Source organism: Empidonax traillii, unplaced genomic scaffold (assembly GCF_003031625.1).
Source record: "Empidonax traillii isolate 1590-97213 ecotype Southwest subspecies unplaced genomic scaffold, ASM303162v1 scaffold881:size300156, whole genome shotgun sequence".
NCBI lineage: Eukaryota > Metazoa > Chordata > Aves > Passeriformes > Tyrannidae > Empidonax > Empidonax traillii.
The window spans coordinates 7,182-29,971 of record NW_020956074.1 but is presented as its reverse complement, the minus strand read 5'-3'; the positions used below and the strand labels follow the sequence as shown (position 1 = coordinate 29,971).

The 22,790-nt window shown below is 45.3% G+C and overlaps 1 protein-coding gene across 1 annotated transcript in view; it reads left to right on the top strand.

The window, feature by feature from the left end:
- The window catches only part of LOC114067202 (clusterin-associated protein 1-like), a 47,445-nt gene that overhangs the window by 17,490 nt on the left and 7,165 nt on the right, over positions 1–22,790 (top strand). Inside the window, exons 9-10 of the mRNA XM_027902490.1 lie at positions 11,589–11,661; positions 19,484–19,588. Of these exons, the coding sequence (XP_027758291.1) occupies positions 11,589–11,661; positions 19,484–19,588 (178 nt within the window). The remainder of the gene's footprint in view (positions 1–11,588; positions 11,662–19,483; positions 19,589–22,790) is intronic.

Here is a 22,790-nt window from a genome sequence, read left to right as displayed (position 1 = left end):
AGCAGGACTGCAGAGCCTGCAGTGCTTGCCCTTACAACAGGAAAACATCACCAGTGTCTGCAGAGCCAGCTCTGAGTGAGTGGCAGGTGATGGACAGCCCAGTGAGTGGCACAGCTCTTGTACCCAGACATGACAGCACAGCTTTATTTTCTGAGTTACTGCAGTGAAACCAGTGTAGTTATGCCCCTTGTCAGTCTCTGACCCACTGAGCATTTTCAGTTGATGTTTTTTTGTACATCAAGAAGGATCTCATTGTTAATCTCTGCTTACCATACATTAATCAATGCATGTACATACATACAATGTATGTGCTAAGAGATATTAGGTGCTTATTTTTACTGTCTGCCAACAACTGCTATAAAAGGGTTCATTTTCCTCACAGTAGCAATGGAAACAGCAAAGAGCATCAGTGAGGAGATCACATATGGGGGGATCCTCCCCCATAGAATTTGGGTTTGTTTGGCAGAAATTCTGTTTCCTGTCAGCTGGCTGAGTTGCATCAGTTCAGTGGGATTCTCCAGCTGGGTAATGTGCATCTGCAGGGAAAGCCATGCTGGATACTGTTGAGAAGTCTCAGATATTTTGCTTCATTGGTGGCTTGAGGGATAAAATAACTTACCTGTTCAAAGGTGACGTGGGCATTTGGCAATTTGTTAATCCCTGTGAGCCAGTTTCCCATTAGCCCCCCTTTTTATAAGCACTGTCTCTGGAGATATTTTACCCCCTTATATCTTTTCATATGCCTTGTTTTATAATCTTCTAGTTCTTGTCCGAATTCTTAGCCCTAAAAAAAAAAAAGTCGTCAATTAAATCATAATCTTGACCTGAAGCCTAAAATCTGATTTTTCCCTTCTGTTCAAATGCCACTGAGACTTAATAACCAAAGGAGAAATGCTTTGAACTGAAACTGCTTATAAATTCATGAGCAGAAGTTTGTTAACGAGTTGGCGGCTCTTTGGGGGGGATTTTTGTTAAAAGATAATAAGACAGAGAAAAAGCCTTTGTCATTCAGGGCTGTGCCGTGCTTAGAATATGGAAAGCATTTTTTTTTATTTCCCTTTTTCTCCTCCTTTCTGTGAGACACCTGAGAATCCCCTATGGGTTCGGCTTTCCATTTGCTGGGATGAGCACTTGAGCATTGGTAATGCATTGTTTAATCCATTTTGGATGAGTCTGTTGCCAGCCTGGAACACAATGGTAGATCTCTCACTTCTGTCAGTCTTGATCTGCTTTTCAGGTGGTGCTTCACGTCTTTAGCTTCTTGTTGGTGAAGCAAAACTGTGGGTTGTTTATTACTTGCTTGAAAAAAAGAGAACAATTTGCTCCAAAACGATGCTGAATGTTGTCCTAAAGTTTATAATCTTGTGTCATTTTCAGCATCAACAGGGGGAAAAGTAATGAGGATAATTACCTTTAATTCATTTTAATACTCGCTCTCTCAGCTGTCAGAAAACACTGAAAATTGTGTTGTTTTTTTTTTCCAACCCTGATTTGTGTTTTGTTCTACCAAACAAATCTTAATTATCTTCTGCAGAATCAGCGTGAGGCAATTCTTTTCTCATCTCTCTGCATTTTGCTAAATAGCTTGCCAGCAAAAAGCAACAGCAGCGTAATTAGATTAATCCAGCACTCCCTGTGCTCTGAGAACTGATTTTGGACCCCTCTCTTTGACTTGGTGCGTGTTTTTAGGAGGAATTTTTGTTCTGATTGAGAGACCGCTCTGAAAAATGAGATTAATCTCCCCCGCAGCTGGACTCGGACCTGCTTTGGCACCCTGCTGTCGTCACGCAGCTGATGATCTGGGCCCAGAGTGCATTTCCTAATTAGAAAAGTGATTTCAAGATTGTCCCCGAGCACAGAGTTTTAATTAAGTGACACCGAGCCCTTCCAGGCTGCAGCACTGCTGGGCGGTGTGGATTTGTTGGGGTGGTTTTTCCTGCTCCGGGTGTTCATTCACAGGGAGAGCAGAGCCTGGAAGCTCCTGGTGGTCCTTGGCCTCCTGGTCATGAGGAGTGGTGGCTGGAGGGCCATCAGTGGGAGTCTCCTGCCAAGCACTGGGTTGAGGAACTCGGAGGTGTTGAGTGAACCAAACAGTTAACTGATGATGAAATCCACTCCTGCAGAGCACCTGTGATGTAGGAGCCCTTGGAAATTTATGAAAAATATTAAATTGCTTGTCTCTTATCAACTGGAGATGGCAGAAATCCTCACGTGACTCCTCTTTAGAGGGAGTTTCTCACACTTATTGACAAATGGTTGTGTCATACTCGTTCTTGGATCCGATGAATTTGAACGAGGGCCTTTTGTCTTTGCAGTTTCCTTCACCTTTTTTTTTACTTCCAGCCACCTCTTTTATTCTGCTTCTGTTCTTTTGTGGAATTAATCCATCTTCCTGCAGTTCTGGGCTGAGGCAGGGATTTATGTGCCCTATCTCCTCAAAGATCTGCACTTATTTTTCTGCTTTGTAAAAAGATTCAGCACGCTTGATTCATTTTTACCATTTCCAGGATGAAATAGTTTTGGATGTTTAGACACAAAACCTATTAGAACTTTAGCTGTTCTAAAAAAAACCCCAATTTTCAGGGATTTTCAGATTTGGGGATTGAACTTCTCTCTGGATTTTAAAGGAATGCCTCTCTTCTAAAGAACAATACAGACCAATACAGTTCAAAGAGGTGGTTTTGGAATTACTTTGTGTCGTGCCAGAATAACTTGGCAATATCCTTTAGGATTTGCCTTTTCCCTAGAGAGAATGTGCTTATTCTTTCTAGTGCTTCTCAGAGGACACTCCTGAAGTACCTTCTCCAAATAAAATCCCCTCTTCCTTAAATTCTTTCAGGGTTCTGGTATCAGAGCTTCTGAATATGCACATAAGAGGGATATCTGAGCTCTGCTCCAGTCTGAGATACCCCTTTGTTCTGCTGGTTTTTGCACTGAGCTGTCCCACTTGAAATACTGAATTCAACCTTCCCACTGCAATGTCTGTTTATTGAAATGGCCAGCAGAAGGTTAATATGAAAACTGCTTGGTTACATCTTTAATCTTCTATCTAATGTACGTTTGAGTTATCAGTGGGTTAAACAATTTTATATGTGGCAGGGGAGCACTGCTGGTCCAGTGTTACTGAACTGTGTTGAATATCAGATGTAAAAATAAGCATGTGAGTTGTTGATGACACTTTCAGTCCAGTGTACAGGGATCACAGTGTTGGTGCACTGAGACACACAGATCCCATAATGGAGAAATGTGGAAAAAAATTGGAGGAGGGAGAAGGCAATGCACACAGAGAGAGAGAGAGAGAGAGTAGGGGTAGGGGAGCACAGGAGGAAAGGACCAAAGAAATTAGTGGCAGAGAAATGATTTGATCACTAAAAAGAGAAACCTGAGATACAGAGAAGGTGGGAGGGCACGTGGAGAGCCTGTTAGGGGAAGATGGAAGTGTTGCTGTGTGCATTCATTTCACTGAAGCAAAAACCTGCAGTCCCCCACCAATAATGCCATGGCAACTGGCTGCAGGCTCCCAAAGGAGCCTCTGGGTGCCCTGAGGCAGGTGGGTGCCTACCTGCTCCTGCTGCTCTGTTGATGCTGGCTCCCAATAAATCTATAGGAAGACTTTCTGGGAGATGAAAACAATTGAGATGAGTTCATTTCATCTCAGTCAGATCAATCCGCTCAGTGCTCAAAGAGCCGTGTAATCATCAGGAATATCTTGAGATATCTGGTGGGCCAGGTGGGGGACAGACTTGGTGTAGGATCTCACATTTGGGGTCATTTTACTCACAGCTTCAAGTTCATGTCTGACAGACTCCAGAACTTACTTTGTCACAAGCTAAGGATCAAACAAGAAGTTATTGAAAGCCCAATCACAAGTTTTTCTGAGCAATGGAAAGATTCATATTCTGCCTTCAGCAGCCCATGAAGAGGGAAGGAGATTCCTTGTGCCTCTGGGCTTAGTGCTGTGGTTGGATATGAACCCCCTGCACAGGCTACTCAGTCTGGTTCTTTCTTGCTGCTGTTGTAACTTTATGCCAATTCTTTTATAAACTAAATACTCTGCAGTTGGGGAAGGAAGGCAGGGAAAGGATCTGCTGAGTTTTTCAGTCAGTGCTGTGACACAGAAACTCACCCAATGATCTGATCTGTGATGAATTCAGTTTTTAACTTATCTCACTGAATTTCTTGTGCAGTGACTCCACTCCTTTTGAATATTCACAAAGACTTCAGAAGTCTGAATTTTGTAACAGAAACCACTTGAAATTCCCTGAGAGTAGGAGACAATCAGATCAGTTGCAGCGACACTGATTGAACAGGTCAGTTTGTATTTCCGCCCCAGAGATCAACATTTAAATCACTGAGAAACACTTAAAAGAAAGAAAAAGCTGAAATAACTCCCAATTTGGGGCTGATGTTTGGTGCTTTGCATGGAATGATGTAACTAGGTAATCTTAAAATGGTGTCTGTGGAACTGAGGAGGTTTGTGCTCTGCTGCTGGTGCTTAGTGGAAAAGAGAAGCTGTGAGATTGGCATTTTGATTTGCACTAATGTGCATGATCTGATCAGGTGCAAAGCAGAGCTGAGTTGTAACTAGTAAAATAATTCTCAGAGTTCTGGCTGTGTGAAAGCAATTTCTAGTTCAGCCCTGTGAAACACAGGAAAATGGAACAGTGTGCATGTGTGAACAGAGACCACTTGATAAACAACCTTGGCATGGGCTGGCAGTGGCAGGTACTGCCCTGGGCACCATCACTGCCTGCTCTGAGAGCTCTGGGACATTGCTGGGATCCTTTGGAGAGGACTCCAATGTTGGAATGGCCAGAGGGCCGAGCTGTGCGTGGCAGAAGAATTGCACCAGGGTCAAACACTGGGGACAAAGAAAGGAAAGGAGTCCCAGGACAGACTGTGCACCTTTCTGCCTCGGGGCTGTGAGTCATTTTTATTTTGCTAGAAATCCATTTCCACTCCCATTTGGGCCTGCCTGGAGGATGATGTAGTCCTGAAATCAGTGAAACCTCCAGTGGAGGCCACTGCACTCTGAGACTCTCTTTTTTCACATTTGCTGGCCTGGAGAGCTGTGTGCCTGTCTCCTTCTCAAGCTTTGCTCCACCTTGGAGAGGACTGAGGAGAAACCTGAGCTGGTCAGAGCCTGGCCTGGTAATCAGGGTCCAACTCACCTTGGCAGTGCAGCATTCCCTGTAAGTACCTGCTGGCAGTCCTCTTGTCATGGGAAAACTTCAGACAGTGCCTCCTGCATCTCTCTTCCTACTCAGATATTTAAGCCAGCAGCTCCTGATTCTTAATCTGTAAACTGGAATGAAGCAGTGTCCCTACTATTATGTGGAGAAGAACACAGAGTTGTGGAAACTAAGAGAAGCAGGAGGGGTAAGGTGAAACCTGGTGGTGTTGTAGTCACTGGTGGCCCAGAGATGATTACCTGCTCCTTTTGTGTTAAAGAATCAGAGCCTGGTGCTTGAACAGTCCTGGAAACAGTGCCTGGCATCCCCTTTCAAAAGAGATTTGTCTGCATCATTAGTCATCTGCACTTCCTCCTTCTCTAACCCACCACAATGAGATATTTCAAAATAGTTTTATCCCAGTCACCTAAGGATTGACTGGGGCACTGTCCTGGTGAGCAGAAATTAGGAGAGCAGATGTTTTCAAGCTGGGGAAATTGTAAAAATGGTTCTGTGATTCCTATGCTTGGGCCCTGAGAAGACATAAAGAGAGGCCTGACGGTGCTGCCATTTAATTTGGGTGAGAAGTAAGAAATAGGCTGACGTGTGCATCAGCCACCTGTTGAAGAGGTTCTTTGCTGCAAGAAATGTGCTCTGTATTGAGCTAATTGATCTGGAGATAGAAGGCAGCAGATTCCATTATCAGTTCCTGGAACTGTCAACTTCCCCAAGAACAACCGCTCTTTAATATAATAAACGCTCTCCTTGGAAAAGAGTGAATAATCCCGACCCCCCTTCGAGCCTTGAGGCTCTGACAGAGGGAGAGGGTAATTCAGGTGTCACATTCTAGCAGGGATGTGGCAGTGGCTGCTTTGTGGTGGTGAGCGAGACACCGGCGCAACTACCGACTTCCAGTCAGCGTTAATTTGGGTGATGGTTTTTTCAGACACTGCAAGCTGACCTCAGGTTTACGTTGCAGGATCGTGCACTAATTCAAATAAATTAAACATCTAAACAGTATCACTTTTGAGCTCGCTACAATAAAAATGTAATCCTTGAGGGGAATGTGCAGGGAACTGTGATTGAGTCATTGTAATTCATCTCTTCCACAAAAGCAGGCAGGAAAAATGGAGAGTCGTCACGATGGTAAATTTGCATTTTATGTAATAATGATGAATACAGAACACATTTGGTTCACAGGATAGAGTCCTCCTCTGTCAGGTTATTTTAGGCAGCTGGGAATTTGTCAGTGGTATTGCTGTCTTGAACCTTCTCGAAAGGATTTTGACTTGAAAATTGTGGGCAAAAAATGTTAGTCTGGTTTTTTCCCCCCCTTCTTCTTTTGTTTTCTTAGTTCTGTTTAGGTTTCTCTCAGTGCTGGCAGGTGATTTAAAGGTTTGTCATCTCTCCCCTTACGTTGCAGTCTCTGCCAGTGCCTTCCCAATCCTTCTGTCTCTCGACAGAGCTGTGCTGTGCCATGGACAATCACATCAATCCTCAGCACAGAGTTCAGTGCTGTGTTCTCTCTGATGTTCTGCTTGCTTGGCTCTGACCTGTGCTTCCTGTGTTGTCCAGCAGCACTTCTTACATCACACAGCAGTTTGGGTTGGGAGGGGCCTTAGAACTCATCTTGGTCGTGAGCTTTAAGGTCCCTTCCAACCCAAACTGTTCTGGGGTTCTGTGATAAAAATACCAGCTGTGCACATCCTGATTCCTCTAGTTTTGTTTCCTACCATGGATGAACTCGTGGTCAGGCACTTGGGATGGGATCCTGCTTGTTCTGCCTTCACAAGGAACATTCCAGAGCCTGCCCTGCAGTGTTCACAGTGCCCTGTTTGTTGTCAGGCTGATCATCACCACCACCAGAATGTGAGAGCAGAAGGAGCAGCTTAGAAAAACATTGAAGTGCTTGAATCCAAATGCAGAGAATCAATGAGCTTCACTTGTCCTGTGCTTTTAGACTTGTCCCCTTCCTATTTCACCCACTTCTTTCCCTTTTCTTCCTACTTGGTGGTCACCAGGTCTGCCAGGTGGCTGCAGGGCATAAATTCTTTGTATTTGGATGTTTTCCCCACACCTTTTCCAAGAAAACTTAAAGGTGAACTTAAAACCTCTGAGCTGTTTCGAGTGATCAAATAACGCATCAGTTTTATTCTTACTCGGTTTGAGCTTTGCTGCTTTGCTCTCTGCAGGGGCAGAGTTGTCTTCAGCCTTGTCCTTTGCCAGTTTAAAGAAGATTGGGGCACAGAATAGATATGTATTGCCTCATTCAAATTCCAATCTGCAAAAGCCAGCCATTTGTCCTGAGTGCATTCAGTGTGCTGCAGAGACAGATAATGTGCCTGTAGCAACAGTAGAGGGGATGAAAAAAGCCCCAAACCTACTTGTTTTAAAAGCCTTTGTATGTCACCAAAAAGGCTCTGTATTTCTGGTGCTGTTTTCTGTGTCTGGGCTGTTGATGTGTCACCACACAAGGGCTGGTGATTGAGGAGATCTGAACCTCGTGCTAAAGGCCGTGGACAAATCACTGGGAAGAAAAAGTAGTTCTGACTGGATATAAGGAAACTTTTTCACCCTTTGGATACTCATCCAGTAAACCAGGCTGCCCAGACAGGCTGCTCAGTCTCTCCCTTGGAGGTCTTTAAGATCCAACTGCAGCCTTGAGTGCTGTGGTCTGATTCTGTTGCTGGTCCTGCTTGGAGCAGGAGGTTGGGCTGGAGTCGTTCTGGTGGTCTCTGTCAGCAGGAAATCCCTCCTTGCTGCCCATTTCCCCTGGCTGTTTGCAAAGGGATTGTTCTGATTATTCCAGATTTAAAATGTACGAGGCAGAGGAGAATTCCCATCTGGGCAGAGATCTGTCTGCCCCTAAAGCAGCAGTGATCTCTAGTACCCTGGAAGGCCTGGGAGTCCCCTCTGAGGGGGCAGGTTGGTTCAGATTTTGTGTTAATTGGTTTTTGAAATCGTGTTAATTTGCCAGTGTGATTTTTGTTTGCCAGTGTTTTTTGTTGCTGCAGTTTTTAGTAAGGTTTTGCAGGGTGTAGCCTGGCTGTTGGAAGGGATGATGGACAGGCTCAGCAGCTCCCTTGGGCTGACAGTGGCATTTGACTGGCCATGCATCAAGTTATTCAGGAATCTAAACCGGCAGAAAATCAACATTTTTTCCTGCCATCCAGTCCCTGGGCTGGCTGGTGATGAGATCAGCTGAGCTACTGGCAGCAGCACAAGTCAGAGGCTGGAGGAAAGGAGGAGAAGGGCTCATCTGTATGATGAAACATTCTTTTAGCCTTCATACTCCAAGTTCATCAGCCCCATCTTCCCAGGCCTGCTGTTTTCCCCACAGCTGCAGCCCCCCACCCTCCCTTGTGCCAGTCAGGAGTTTGGGCAGACACACACTGAGCTGGGGGGGAGAATTTGCCTGGCTTAGTTCTGTTTTGATGGATTAGTTTTCACCAGGTTCCTTTTGTGTCGCTGCACAGGTGCAGCAGGAGTGGCAGGAGTGGCAGGAGGGCAGGGAGCAGAGCAGGGAGGATGCTTACGTGCCTGAATTGGCATTGCCAGCTTCAGCTGTCCTCATGTGTGCCAGCAATTACAGTATCAGGCAAGGACTGCATCTGTGCCTGTTATTTCACTGCTCTGTGAACATTCTAAATGTGCTTTCTGGGTTCGTGGATTTGTCCCCATGACATTTGGGAAATGTCCTTTTCTTGAGACTGGCTGGGAGGAAGAGGGAGGGAAAGAAGGGAGCAACTGCGAGGCTTAATCAGGAAATGTTGGGACCCACTGGTGCAGAGGGAGGCCTTGGAATGGACATGTCTGTGGAGAACAAAGGAGGCACTGGTAGTGGTTACACTTCTTGTCAGTGGAACTGAGCTGTGGAGGTGTGTGGCTGCTGTGTCATGCAATCACAGAATCCCAGAACGGTTTGGGTTGGAAAGGACCTTAAAGCTCATCTCATCCCACCCCCCGCCATGGGACACCTTCCACAAATCCAGGTTGCTCCAAGCCCTGTCCAGCCTGGCCTTGAAAGGAGGTCACCTGTACCATGGTCAGCAGCCTGGATCAAGGAGGCAGGAACCTTTATTGGCCCACTTCCCAAAATCATGCCATCCTCAGCGTCCTTGCACCTCCCCTCTCCTTTAATCGTCGCCCCCACTCTTCTGTCCTCACTGTCATTTGTCCCTGTACAAAGGAACCACTAAAGAACAGTTTCCTCAATAGAATGTCTCAACATGCTCGTGTCTTTTCCTTCCTTGTTCCTGCAGATGGAATTAACAGAATGTTTTCCCATCAGTTAGGAGATTTCAGTAATTTATGTTGGTGTGGGTTGTGCTGGAGTGTCTCATTCCATGTGATGGGGAATCCTGACCTTTCAGCTTCATCCCCCTGGACACTGTCACACCTGCTGAGTTTTGCAGGGTTATTCCTAGCCCCAAAGGATTCACTACCAGCATTCCCAGCATCCATGGATGTCTCTGTTAGCATTGGAGAGTTTGTAGAGCAGACAATTTGTGTGGTTGTCCAAAGCAGATTTTGGGATCAGAGTTTATTCCCTTGAGAGAGGCACCGAGCTGGTTTCTCACCAGGTACAGGTGACACCTCACTTCTTCTTACCACCTGTAAACATCTTCTCTGCAGGCTTTCCCAGCATGAATTTCAACCCCCAAGACAGATATTTATGCCAAGTTCTGCTGTCTCATGCCAGTCTGTCCCCAGACCTCTGTTTCCAGCAACTTCCTCACGTGCTGGATGGGCCTTGGAGGTTCCTTTCCCAGCTCCTGTGCCATTGCCAGATGTATGGAAACACATTTCCACCTGAAAGTGTAGAAAAAAAAAGGTGGTGCTCCATTCAGCCCCTTCCAGATGCTCTTCTTACTTTCCTTTCTCTGTCACATGGATATTCCAGATGAGTCCATGTTTCCTTTCCTGTCCTGTAAATGTGAAGGTGTGATCACGTCAAAGCAGCTGGTGTTTTTAATTATGCTTTGCACAGAAAAGTCAAAAGCTCAGAAAAATCTTACTTCACACTTAATTAGCTTTCCTTTGCCTGACTGGAATTGAAGAGACTAAAATTAGGAAAATTTGTGGCTGAATCTTCAATCAGCTCTTGCCACCTGTTCAGTATTGTAGGTTTATCTGCACCTCATTCTGTGCATTCAGATCTTACCTACTGTATTGTGTTTAGTTTGCTATTCAAAATTCAAATTTAAGGTAGATGTCATTAAAAATGCATTTTTCTGTCTGATGCTGCAATTGGAACAGTGAACCTTAGTTCCTAACCTGGCATCTTTGCCAGGTTTTAGTCCTAACTGGATGGAGAACTTCCTGAATTCAGGACAACACCTCCCTACAATTGTGGTGTTCAGGAACCAAATAATCCCTTTAGCCTGCCTGGTCTGTGATGTTGTGCAAGTTCATGCAGACCAGAAAATTAGAATTGTTCTCATCAGTTACTGTCTGCAGAGCCAGCCACGAGTCCTCACTGATCCATTATTCTGGAATTAGTCTGCCTTACTGCCACTGCCTCCTTGCCACCAGCATCCTATTTCCTTCTGAGACAGACTTTTAGTAGGGCCTGGAGTGGTAGGGCAGGGGGTGATAGTTTTAAATTAAAAGAGGGGAGGCTTAGATTAGATATAAAAGTGGTTTACAGTGAGGGTGGGGAGGCCCTGGCACAGGTTGCCCAGAGAAGCTGTGGCTCCATCCCTGGAAGTGTCCAAGGCCAGGTTGGACGGGGCTTGGAGCAACCTGGGCTGGTGGAAGGTGTCCCTGACCATGGATGGATGCACTTTAAGGTTCCTTCCAACCAAACCAATCTCTGATTCTATGATTTTCTAGTGTCATTGTCCTTCGTTTGAATGGTTCTCCTTTGCACCTAAATCCTGCAGTGGGGTATACAATACATGGCTGTACTTTTCCATCTTGTTGAAAGGGTCATTTGCTCCAATTTTGTTTGCATGCTTGGAAATGTGTGAATTCATTCTGGTCTGAGTGTGTGTTAGGGAGCTGCAGTCATTTCACAAACCACTTCTGGTTTTTGATGGAGCACAGGCTGAAAACAGGTACCAAAGCCTGCTTTCCAAAGAAAGCCACTTCCCTGCTGTACCAGCAGTCCTTTTCTGTGGCATAAAGACAAATGAACTCATTTTCCATGCAATAAGTGATGTTTCACCCACAGTGGGAATGTACACTTGTCTTTCAGTGCTTTGTTTGACCTGGGTACACACTTTATATCCTGACCCTCTCAGTCAAAGCAGGAGCTCCCATGTTTCAAGCAAGAACCTTTTTAACATAAAATATATTCAGTGCAGACATTTTCTATTCTCCTTCTACCTGTGAGTGCCCTTAACTGTTGTTGTGGGATCATCTGAGCGTGGCAGCTTTTCCAATCCAGTTGTGTTTTTTTTTCCCTTCTTGCAGGAAGCAGCAAACATGTTACGACTTACACAGAACAGGCTGAAGGAAGAGGAGCAACACCTGCTGAAGAGTGAAGGTAAGTGGGATTTCTGCACCTCTGGTAGTAGTAGAGAAGTTTAGTTGTGTTTTTTTTTTTTTTTCTCAAAACTTACTCTTAATTAATTAGGATTCTAGCTGAGGATCAGAAGGGAGCAACAAACTCTTGAGATTCTGTAGAAAACTCACAAACGAGATTTTGCTCTTTTCGAGCTGAACATCAGCAAAAACTTCCTCATTAATTTCCCCAGTGAATTTCATATTGCAATCTGTGCACTTCTGTTTGATAGTGGGAGAAACTGGAAGGAAAGTTAATTGTCAGGATCAGAGGGAGAGTTCACAAAAGCTGAAATGGAGTAAAGACATAAAAATTGCCCTTCACAGTTTGCTTGGTGGCTGAGATTTTCAGAGCAGGCTTATGAAAGAGGAATTTCACGCATTTTTGCCCATCTTTGATCTCATATCAATGAGGTAAAAGGTGAAGACATTTCAGCTGCAATATAGGATTTGTAATATAAATTACAAGAATGGGAAATTGTTTCAAGGATTCGCTTGAGTGAAAAAGTTCAGGTCCTGCTGTCAGATAGTTTCCAAGGCAAGTGAGTTTAAACATCAATCCTCAGTAATTGGCAGTGTGAAGTATAAAGTGAAAATTTGCTGACCTCCTTTCTCCTTGTCTGTGGATTTTACTTGGAAAACTATTCTGTCATTTTGCAGCTCTGAAATAAAAGGAACTTTACCTTTTAGTGAGTGATTTAACTGCCACCTAAGAACGTGATTATGGCTTTTAATGAGCTAAAAATATTACAATAACACATCTTTATTCAGGTACTTAATTGTCATAATTAGTATTTATTTCAGTGATAAGAGCACGAGGAACCTGTTTTCCAGAGCTGGCTCATTTATTGACTGCCTCATGACCTGGGATGACAATTGAGTCATCTGTGTCAGCTCCAGCCCTGCCTTGATCTGCACAGGCTGTGGAAGTTTGCAGGGTTGTAAACTGAGAGAGTAAATTAGGCTCTCGGTGTTTCCCAGTCATGAGCATGGAGGTGAATTTAGGGAAGGCTTTAAAGCTCCCTGAGAGCACATACAGCGATCAGGTGTGTGAGGTAAGACACACAGGTATCCCCAGAAATGCCAGGGCAGTGGAAAGAATTCAGAAAGTTTCTTTAGAAGGCCAGAACACTCACAAATGACCTCAGCAGGGCGGTTTGGGCCCCAGGGAGGAAAAGGCCCCTCCTGTTTTCTCCTTTGAGTTTTATTATCTCTGCTTCCCCCTGCCTCCCCTCTGGAATGGGAAGGCCAATGGCACCTGCTCTCTGCTCACACATCACAGGGAGCTTCTGGAATGTCAGGAGGGAGAGAACAGCACTGTTCTGAGAAAGATGCAAGGGAAGCTTTTCCTAAGCAAAATAACTGACTCCAGGGTAAAAAAATCTTCTGCAAGAAGAGTTAGTTACTCCTTCAGGATATCAGGCTGGGCTTTCCCATTAGACCACACCCCACTCTCCTTTCTTTATTAGTTAAAAAATACCCTTTATACAATTCAAAGCCAAGAGATTTGCTTTGGGAAGAGAATGCAGAGATCAGTGTCTTAGGTGGCACAGTGTCCTACAGGGACATGTCCCATATGGATGTGTTTCCAGAAGAACTGTGTGAATCCCAGGATCCTAATCACAACAGAAATACATCTTTTGCACAAGACAGAACCACTGCAGCATCACTGAGCAGCTTTGCTTGTCCAGCCTCTCCCAAGGTCAATAGTGCAATTCACTCCAAAAGGAGGAAGCAGGAAAACAGGATGGCATTTCTGCTGGAGAGGATTCACAGGAGACCCTCCAGCTTGACCTGGCAGTGATTTTGTCAAGAGGACTGTGAGCATGGGGGGAGGTGGTGTGAAGTGCTGCATGCATGGCCACTTCAACCTTCTTTCTGTTGTGTTGGGATTTTGAGTGCTGCATCCTCCTCCTGAGACAGGATGTGCCCTGGAACGAGCCAGGCACAGGAATATTAAAAAAGGGCTTTTCTTCACTGTCAGAAACATCTTTCTAAAGTAGGTTTAGGGAGGGGAAATTAATTTCTTTGTAGAATCATGGAGTCACAGACTGGTTTGGGTTGGAAGGGACCTCAGAGCTCATCTCATTCCACCCCCTGCCATGGGCAGGGACACCTTCCACCAGCCCAGGGTGCTCCAAGCCCTGTCCAACCTGGCCTTGGACACTTCCAGGGATCCAGGGGCAGGCACAGCTTCTCTGGGCAACCTGTGCCAGGGCCTGCCCACCCTCACAGCCAACAATTTCTTCTCAATATCTTGTCTAAATTGACCTTTCTTCAGTTTTAAACCATCACCCCTTGTCCTGTTGCAGCAGACCCTGCTGGATACTTCATTATTCCACTCAGAGTTTCGAGTAATGCCTCCCACATGAAGCAAAGTGCTTTTATCCTGAATTTCCTTCTAGTTTGTTGAGAAACTTGGGACTTTTTTTGTCTGGGCTTTCAGCCCAACAAAGACACTGTGCCTGTTCACAGGACAGCTGAAGTGGACCCTACTCTGACTTGGTCTTGCTCATGCAGCGGGTTCTGGAGATGGATTGATGAGCATCTGCCCTGCTCAGTGGAAGGTGGGCAGGCTGGTTTGGTGTCACCCAGTATCCTAAGATTCTCTGGCTGAATCTTGGCCCAGGGGGGTGAAATGAATTTCATTTGCACAAATCCACTGATTTCCTACACAGAGGGGTAGCACAGGCCAGCAGCACCTTCTGCAGGGAGAAGGGAAGCTTCTCTCCCTCTCATTACACTTTGCCCCTGAGAGCTGCAGAACACTTAATGAGGTTCTTCCAACAGCACGGGCTGGCATCTGGTGATAAATTTGTTGCCATGAACTGATAAAAGTCAGTATCCATCAGCCCCTGTAAGAACTCTTTACCTTTGCCTACCTGTAAATTGCTGCAGTTGTTGTTTGTCTGCAGCCCCTGACCTTATCTCCTGCTAATTTGGTGGGAAGGGTTCCAAAGCACCAGTTCATTTCTCTGTGCAATAAAGTTGCAGGAATCCTGGAAGCTCTCTGTTTGAGGTTCAGGCTGAACTAACAGCAGAGAAGCTTGAATCATGTTTGTCACCTGCAAGAGCTGTGGAATGGAGGTTGAGCTGGGCAGGTCTGCGTTAAGGATATAAAATTTTCTGTGGCATCACAGAAAATTGGCAAAAAAAATGTTTAGGATAATCGATAAACAGTCTGGTTCTTTTTTTTTTTTCTTTTTGCTAGCATGCACTGCAAAGTTTTTGTTTCTGACAGAGCATCTCCATAAAACCACTGCACAAAAAAAAGAAAAAAAGCCAACACTAAATTATAGGAAAAATATGAAAATGACATAAAGATTTTGAACTCTAAATACAGAGCAAGTTTTGAGTATTATCTGCATGATGAAAACATACACAATTAAGTATTTGCAGCAGTATAGAGATATCTTTTGTGCTGAGCAGTAAGGAAATTGCTGTTATTTTTCTAATCTTTGCCTCACAGAAGATGCTCTCAGAGGAACTGAGAGAGGCTGTGGTGTCTCACACCTGCTGCCTGTGTGTGCCACATCCAGGGCTGGTGCCAAATAAAAAAAAAAATCCAACTGCCTGAAACTCAGGGCTTGGTTTCCTTGTGGTAAACAGCAAAGTGACTCTTTAAACATTACATGAGACACTGCTTGGGTGAGCTCTGTGCAGGGTGGTGACAGGACCACGTCAGGTGTGGTCACTGGATGTTCTGACACCTGCTGGTGTGAGAGGAGGGGGCAGGGAAGGTCACTGACCACAGCAAAACTTCAAGATGTTTTCTCAGGCTCACCCATGTTTGTTGAGCAAAGAGAAACAAGTGTGAATGTTTCCAGGCTGAAATACAGTTTTCCAGAGTAATCAAATTGTTTCATTTACATATCATTTTTTCTCACTTTTTTACACTCTTTCACATGCGTTTTCTCACAGTCTTTAAGAGGTTTGGGGTTTTTTTTCCAATTTAAAAGCAGACAGTGTAGAATCACAGGATCCCAGAATGGTTTGGGTTGGAAGGGACCTTAAAGCTCATCCCATTCCACCCCCTGCCATGGGCAGGGACACCTTCCACCAGCCCAGGGTGCTCCAAGCCCCGTCCAACCTGGCCTTGGACACTTCCAGGGATCCAGGGGCAGCCACAGCTTCTCTGGGCAACCTGTGCCAGGGCCTACCCACCCTCATAAACAGGAATTCCTTCCCAATATCCCATCTAACCCTGCCCTCTGGCAGTGGGAAGCCATTCCCCCCTTGTCCTTCAGGCCCTTATGCAAAATTCCTCTCCAGCTCTCTGGTTTTTATCTATAAACTATATTTTTAAATAAGGAAAATATTTTTGTTTTGAAAATATTAAATATTTTTCTACTTCAATCTTGTTAGCCACAGCCACAGGATTAACTGATGCTCCTGGGTCCACCCTTTCTACTCCAGAACTGGTGCTTTAAAATCTGCCAGCAGGAATCAAAAAGCCCCATTGCAGCAGTGGTGGGATTTGAGGTGGAGCTGTGGATCACTGGGGTAATTCCTGGATGATGTTGCTGATGCTCGGCACTGTCACTGCAGGATGCTCAGATCATCCATCTTCCCGTAACAGGCACCTGGAACTAGTCCAGGGGAGTCTTGTGTTGTGCTTGTTAGATAATTGCCAATTCATGCTCTAATTTAATAGCACTTTGATGGCTTCTTGGCTTGTAAGATCGTTAGAAACATTATGGTCACCAAATATGACCTCTCGATAAAATTGGTCAAAAAAGAACTCCTGTGCCAAGACTGCACATCCCAGTTTAAATGGAGCTTCTCATCAATAGTTGATTTTAATTATTTCAAGTGAGAGAGCTCTGTTTGTTCTCTGGGCAGTGGTTAATCATCCTTACTGGAATGGGACAGACCAGGTTGGACGGGGCTTGGAGCACCCTGGGCTGGTGGAAGGTGTCCCTGCCCATGGCAGGGGGTGGAATGAGATGAGCTTTAAGGTCCCTTCCAACCCAAACCATTCTGGAATCCTGTGATTTTGAAATGGCCAAGCAAGGTCCATAATTTCACTTGGACCCACCTCTGCAACCTCCTGGTTGCTGTTTGTGGCCGTTACTACCCAGATTTTCCTAACACAGGTCTGAGTATCCAGCCTTTCCACACCTGTCAGGAGCTCTCAGGATGACTTTTTCTCAGAGATCAGATGACACATCTCGGTTTTGTGTGCCAGGGACAAAGGATGTACCTCCTGACTGTGTCTTTCCCTTCAGATTGCAGAGCTGGGGGTGTGTGAGCGTGCAGGCTGACACAGAGCCTGAAGCTCTTGAGTTTGGTTGGGACAAGAGTATGGATTTGGTAGAACTGAGGCTTTCCAGTGGGTACTGAGCTTCATTCTCTCATTAAAAATCCCAATCCACCCCCATTGTTTTCTCCCGTTCCTTTACTTCATGCTGTTTATCAACTGGGGTTTATTTTGGATCAAGTGGCTGTCAGTTGCCCACTGGATTTTTCTCACCAAAGTGAATATCCTGCTGAATTCAGTAATTGCTGCCGAGCCAGTTGCCTGTGTTTTCAAAGCAGGGATTTTTAGTATCAAATTGAACATGCTGAACAGCACTGACATCTAATTCCAAAGCACCTCAATAAACAATGTCATCTGTGCTCATTATCTTCACCACAGCAGCGTCTTGTTTTGCAGCTGGATACATTTACTTGAGCACTGATGCAAACTACCAGATCTGTAATGAAATCACTGCTGAGTTATTAATTCATGCTGGTTTTCCTTCAAGTGTGGCAAATGACCAAATATTAAATCATTTAAATATAGAATTATCTGTCCAGGTATCAGCTCTGGCTTTTTGTGGAAGCAGCAGGGTGTGCTTTGGAACAAATCCCCCCCTTTGGAGGGCGCTGGCTTTGCAGTGGAACCAGGATGTACTTTTTGTCCCTGGACAGCTTTAAAGGAAATTAATTGAGTTGACTGAAACCCATTCTTATGGAATAGAAATGCAAGGCAAGTGGGGTTTATAATCCCAGTGTATTCTCTCTCAGGTGGGCTGATACTTTGAGAGTGTTCTCTGAGCAGCAGAGTCAATCACAGCAGCGGGGACATTGGCCAAACACAATTTACAGAGTTGTTCTGCTGATTACCTTTTCATAATAAAAATACAGGAGCTTCTTGAAAGCCCAGCCTGAAGCTTCTGCAAGCGGCCAGCTTGGCCTAAATTCGGGTTACATGGATTGCTGAATAATAATAATAATAATAAATAAGTTTGTTGTGAAAATTCAAATAATCCTCCTTAAAGCCATATAAATCTTAAAAGCCAGCTCCACTGGAGGGGGTTTTGCACTCCTTGTCTCCCCAACAATGGTTGTAGATTCTGTGTGCAGCCTTACACTGAGGAGATTGTGCCTTCTTCTAGGGCAACAAGTAGGGAATTTCATGCTCAGGAGGTCCCAGCGAGGAGAAAAAAAGCTCTGGCTGGTGGGGCTGCCTAACAGGAGCACAAATGACAAAGCCTGGAAGGGAGAAATTGCTCCTAAAATAGAAAAAAAAAAGAAAAAACACAAAACCCCAAGAATGAGGGCACTTTAGTAGCAGCAAGAGCCATCACAGGTGTAATAAATTCATTTTTTCATACAGAGAGCATGAACTTGAATCCTCAGGGCTCTTCCCAGGGAGTTTGCCTGTGCAAGGGCTGAACAAAACCTCATTTTCTTAAATGCCAGGTAAACAGAAGCAGCATTGAGGTCACACAGCAGTGAGTGATTCCCTCACTTGCCAAAAAATAAAGTGCAACACGAATAGAAATTGTAGCTGAGACTGCTGGAGCCTTGTAATCTTGCCAGGCCATCAAACACTTACCTTACCGTTATTATTTTGTCATTAGCTTAATATTGAATATGAAAAAGATGATGGAAAAATGTCTAATATTTGTGTATTGCCCGCTAATTAAATATTGCAAAGATGTGTCAGCTCATTACTAATCCTAATTAAAGTAGTTATTTCCATTTTCTTCTCAGACATGTGTGTAATTAAATGTACCTGGGAAAGAATTGCCTGTTTTCTCTTAACTAATCAGCAGCAAATGTTGCTGTGCTGGCTCCTCCCGTGGGATGCTGTTGGGTTTGTGCTGGCACTGGTAATTCCATTTAATCCAATTCCTTTAGATTGGTTTAAGTTTGGTGATGGGAACCTGGGACTAAGGGACTAAATAGGTATTACAGGGGATAGGGAGAAGGAAACAAAGGCAGATGATGGAAATATTTGAAGTTCCTGCATCTTGGGAGGCTTTCCTGTCTCTCCAGGAGAAGCTTTCCTGCCTCTCCATCTTGGTTTTGGCTGTAGCTGCATTCAGATATCTGGGGATGTCTCACTGTGCTTTTCTAACCTGGAATTAAATGAAAGGCAGAGACCAAGTTGTGATATTGTTTGTGTCAGGGTAAAGACCAGGAGATGTGTTAGTAAGCCCACACTTCCTAAAAACTTTTTAAAAGAGTTTTATCTTTAAATGAGTTGCTGAAATAGCCCCTTCTGACTGTACATTCGTACCCAGAGGGGGTATTTAAACAGCACATTTATGGTACAATCTGGGATCATCCCAAGACAATTGTTTATAGTGAGTGCTCCTTTGGCACTTCCATGCAGAAGGATTTCTCCTCAGGATGTGGATATTGGCTATTTTCCTGCACTCTTCAGTAGATCCAATGCTCTCTGCAGCTGCACTTTTCATAATTGTTGGGCTTGCACAAAGGTAGAGACTGCTGGTACCTCCTGTGTCCAGCTGCTGCTGTGAGTCAGGGGGTGGTTGGAGCGCTGTTAACCAGCTGGGTTTGTTTTTAACCAGGTAACGACGATTCTGACATCGACATTCGGGAGGATGAAGGGTCTGACAGTGACCTGGAGGGGCAGCTCATGAAGCAGCACCCCAGCACAGAAGCTCTGCTGCAAGGTACCCTAAACCCTTCCTTCCTTCCTTGCCTTTATTCAGAAGGATATGCTGGAATTACCTGAGTAACTTCAGGGGTGGGAAGAGCCTGTTGGAGCTCAGGATGTTGGCACCTCTCAGGAGCTGTAGGAGGATAAAGCCTTGTGGAGAAAACAGTGTTTTAGGGGGAGCAAATTACGGATTATTTACTGGGGGAAAAAAACGACTGTGTGAGAAAAAAACCTGCCTTGGTGTTGTCTTAGAGATTATTGAAGTGGCTTTATACAAAGCTTTAGGAAAGCAATGCCACTGCTCATTGTAGAGCATTTATTTCCCTTCAGCTGTTGGCGCTTGTTCTGGCAGAGTCTTTCCCAAAAGGAGACCTTCAGCGAGTCCATAAAGCCACCTGCACTGATGTGGGCACAGGTGTGACACACCTGAGCTGCTGCTGTCAGGGAAGGATGTCTGGCTTCTCTCCTAGCTCTTGTGGGGTGGAATTGCAGCCTCTGGCTGCTGATCCCACTGGAGCCCTGCTCAGAGGAGTTACAGGTCCCAGAAGGCCCTGGTCTTAGAGGAATTACTGTGTTTGGGCCTGTGTTTCACTGCTGTGGGAGAAGAATTGTTCTGCTTAAGTCTGGAGTCAAGCAAAATGCACCCAGGAAATCAGGTTGGTGCTCTGTGAGGGATTCTGAGCTGCCAGCAGAAGCCCCTCTGGGATCTCCAGGAAGCCCCTGTGTAGGGATTTCATGTGCCACCACTTCTGCTGAAACCTGTTCCTTAGATAAACTGCAAATATGTGGAATTTTGCTGAGTGGAATTCTTCTCTCCCCTCTCCGAGACCAGAGAAAGAAGCTGCCATTCCCAAGTCAATGCAGTTCATGCATTTTTCTCCTCCTTTCCAGTTTTTTTCATAAAAACAGCGAACTCTTGATAAGTGCTAGAAACACCAGCATTCCCTAAGGATTTTTACCTTGCCATTTCTCAGGGAAAGGTTTGTGCACAGATTTTAGAGCTTTGGAAGTGACTGTGAGTGCCTGTGAAGTTGCAGTTCAGAGGGCACCATAACCTGGCAGTGTGGGTACTGGCTGCAGTCAGCCAGCTTTAAGAGTAAAAAAGCTTCATTACAAAAGTTGTAGATTTTGTGACAGGTAGATTTTTTTTTTTTCCTAGGAAAAGCTTTGTTATCATTAATTACACTTAATGGAGGCTTAAAATGAGCTTGTCAGACTTGTCAGTTCAAATCTATGAGATGTTTTCTCTGCTGTGCTGTTTGGATTGATTTCTGGGCTTCTCTGGGTCTCCTTCTGATGTTTAGTAAAACTACTTCTGGCAGATAATTATCCTCTTGACTTGCTGTTGCTCTCTACACCTCCCTGACAGGAGGGTGGAGCCAGGTGGGGGTCAGGATCTTCTCCCAAGGAACAAGGGACAGGAGCAGAAGAAACGGCCTCAAGTTGTGCCAGGGGAGGTTTAGATGGAGATTGGGAAAATTTCTGACATGGGAAGGGCGGCCAGACAGTGAAACAGCTGCCCAGTGGTGGAGTCCCCATCCCTGGAGGGGTTTCAAAGCTGTGTGGATGTGGCACTGGGGACATGGGCTGGTGGTGGCTGGGGAACAGTTGCACTTGGTGCTCTCAGAGGGCTTTTCCAACCCAAATAACTCTGTGGTTCTCTATGTTTGACTGTGTAACTCACCAACTGAAGTGCTGGAGACACTTTAGAACCAATGTCAGATGCAGCAGCTTCTTTAGGAAATCAGGGCAGAACTTCTCTGGCTGTTTGTCATTAAACACACCAAGAATCTGTTCGTGTTCTTCAGCACAGGCAGTTCACGTTTAAAATACACTTAATTATCAAGGCAGCATAGCAAGAACATCATTTCTGTTAATTACTGCTCTTCTCTTTGACTCAATTCAAGGTGTTTTAATCACCTTCTCTGGAAGCTCTGTGTCCTCTTGCATGGTGGTTCTGCTGAGCCTCCTTTGCTCTCAGACTAAAGAGAAAGGGTCCACAGTCCCTTCAGCTGCTGTGATACAGTTTTACCTCTCTAATTTCCAGGTTTTTTTGTAAGATAAGGCTTCCTCCCTCTCTCTGTAATGGGTGGGCAGGTATTCCAGTGTGGTTTGCCATTACACAGGCAAGATTCTCAGGGAGAGCTAATCCCTCTTTTTAGCCTACTTGCTATAATTGGGTAAAATCAACACACTTTCACCCTCAAGAGCCCTTTCTTTCATCAGCTTTTTCTAGATGTAGCAAAAAAATTCAAACTAAATGCAGCTTTGACAATATTGCTCCTGGGTTTATTCTTGTAGCCAGTTAAAAGACTTGAAGTTAGAGGATTTAGTCTCCCAGGGAGCAGAAAAGAGTGTTACCTGAGGGGGGACTTGCTGTGATACAGAGAGCAAATCCAGAGAGGAACAGGGGAAGAAGGAAGCTGGAATGGGCTGTGGAGCTTCTGTCTTCACAGAGTTCAGTGCTGCTGAACACAGCAAAGCCAGCTTTAGGGAGCCAGGAAGGGAGCCTGGGGGTGAGGATAACAGGGCTGGGAGGACAGAGCCAGGCTGTCAGGGGCTGCTGCACTGAGCCTGTGAAAATGCACCTGTTTTATCACAATAGCACAATTACAGGCAAATCTCCTCCTTAATGGGGCTTGTTATAATAAATCCACGTGTAGCTGATGATTTGCTTTTGTAACTTAGACAATAAACTGATTTAGCACAGAATCCCAGATAGGTTTGGGTTGGAAGGGACCTTAAAGCTCATCTCATTCCACCCCCCCTGGTAGGGCAGGGGCAGGGACACCTTCCACCAGCCCAGGTTGCTCCAAGCCCTGGGCCAGCCTGGCTTTGAACACCTCCAGGGCTGGGGCAGCCACAGCTTCTCTGGGCAACCTGTGCCAGGGCCTGCCCACCCTCACAGCCAAGAATTTCTTCCAAAATCCCATCTAACCCTGCCCTCTGGCAGTGGGAAGCCATTCCCTGTGTCCTGTCCCTCCATCCCTTGTCCCTCTCCAGCTCTCCTGGAGCCCCTTTAGGCCTCAGGTGAACCCCCCCAGCTGTCCCAGCCTGGCTCCAGAGCAGAGGGGCTCCAGCCCTGGGAGCATCTCTGTGGCCTCCTCTGGACTCACTCCAAGTCCTTGTGCTTTGGAGCCCAGAGCTGGATGCAATATCATCCATTATTTCTAGTTTTAACATTGTCAATGCGAATAAAACGTCACATCCCTTTT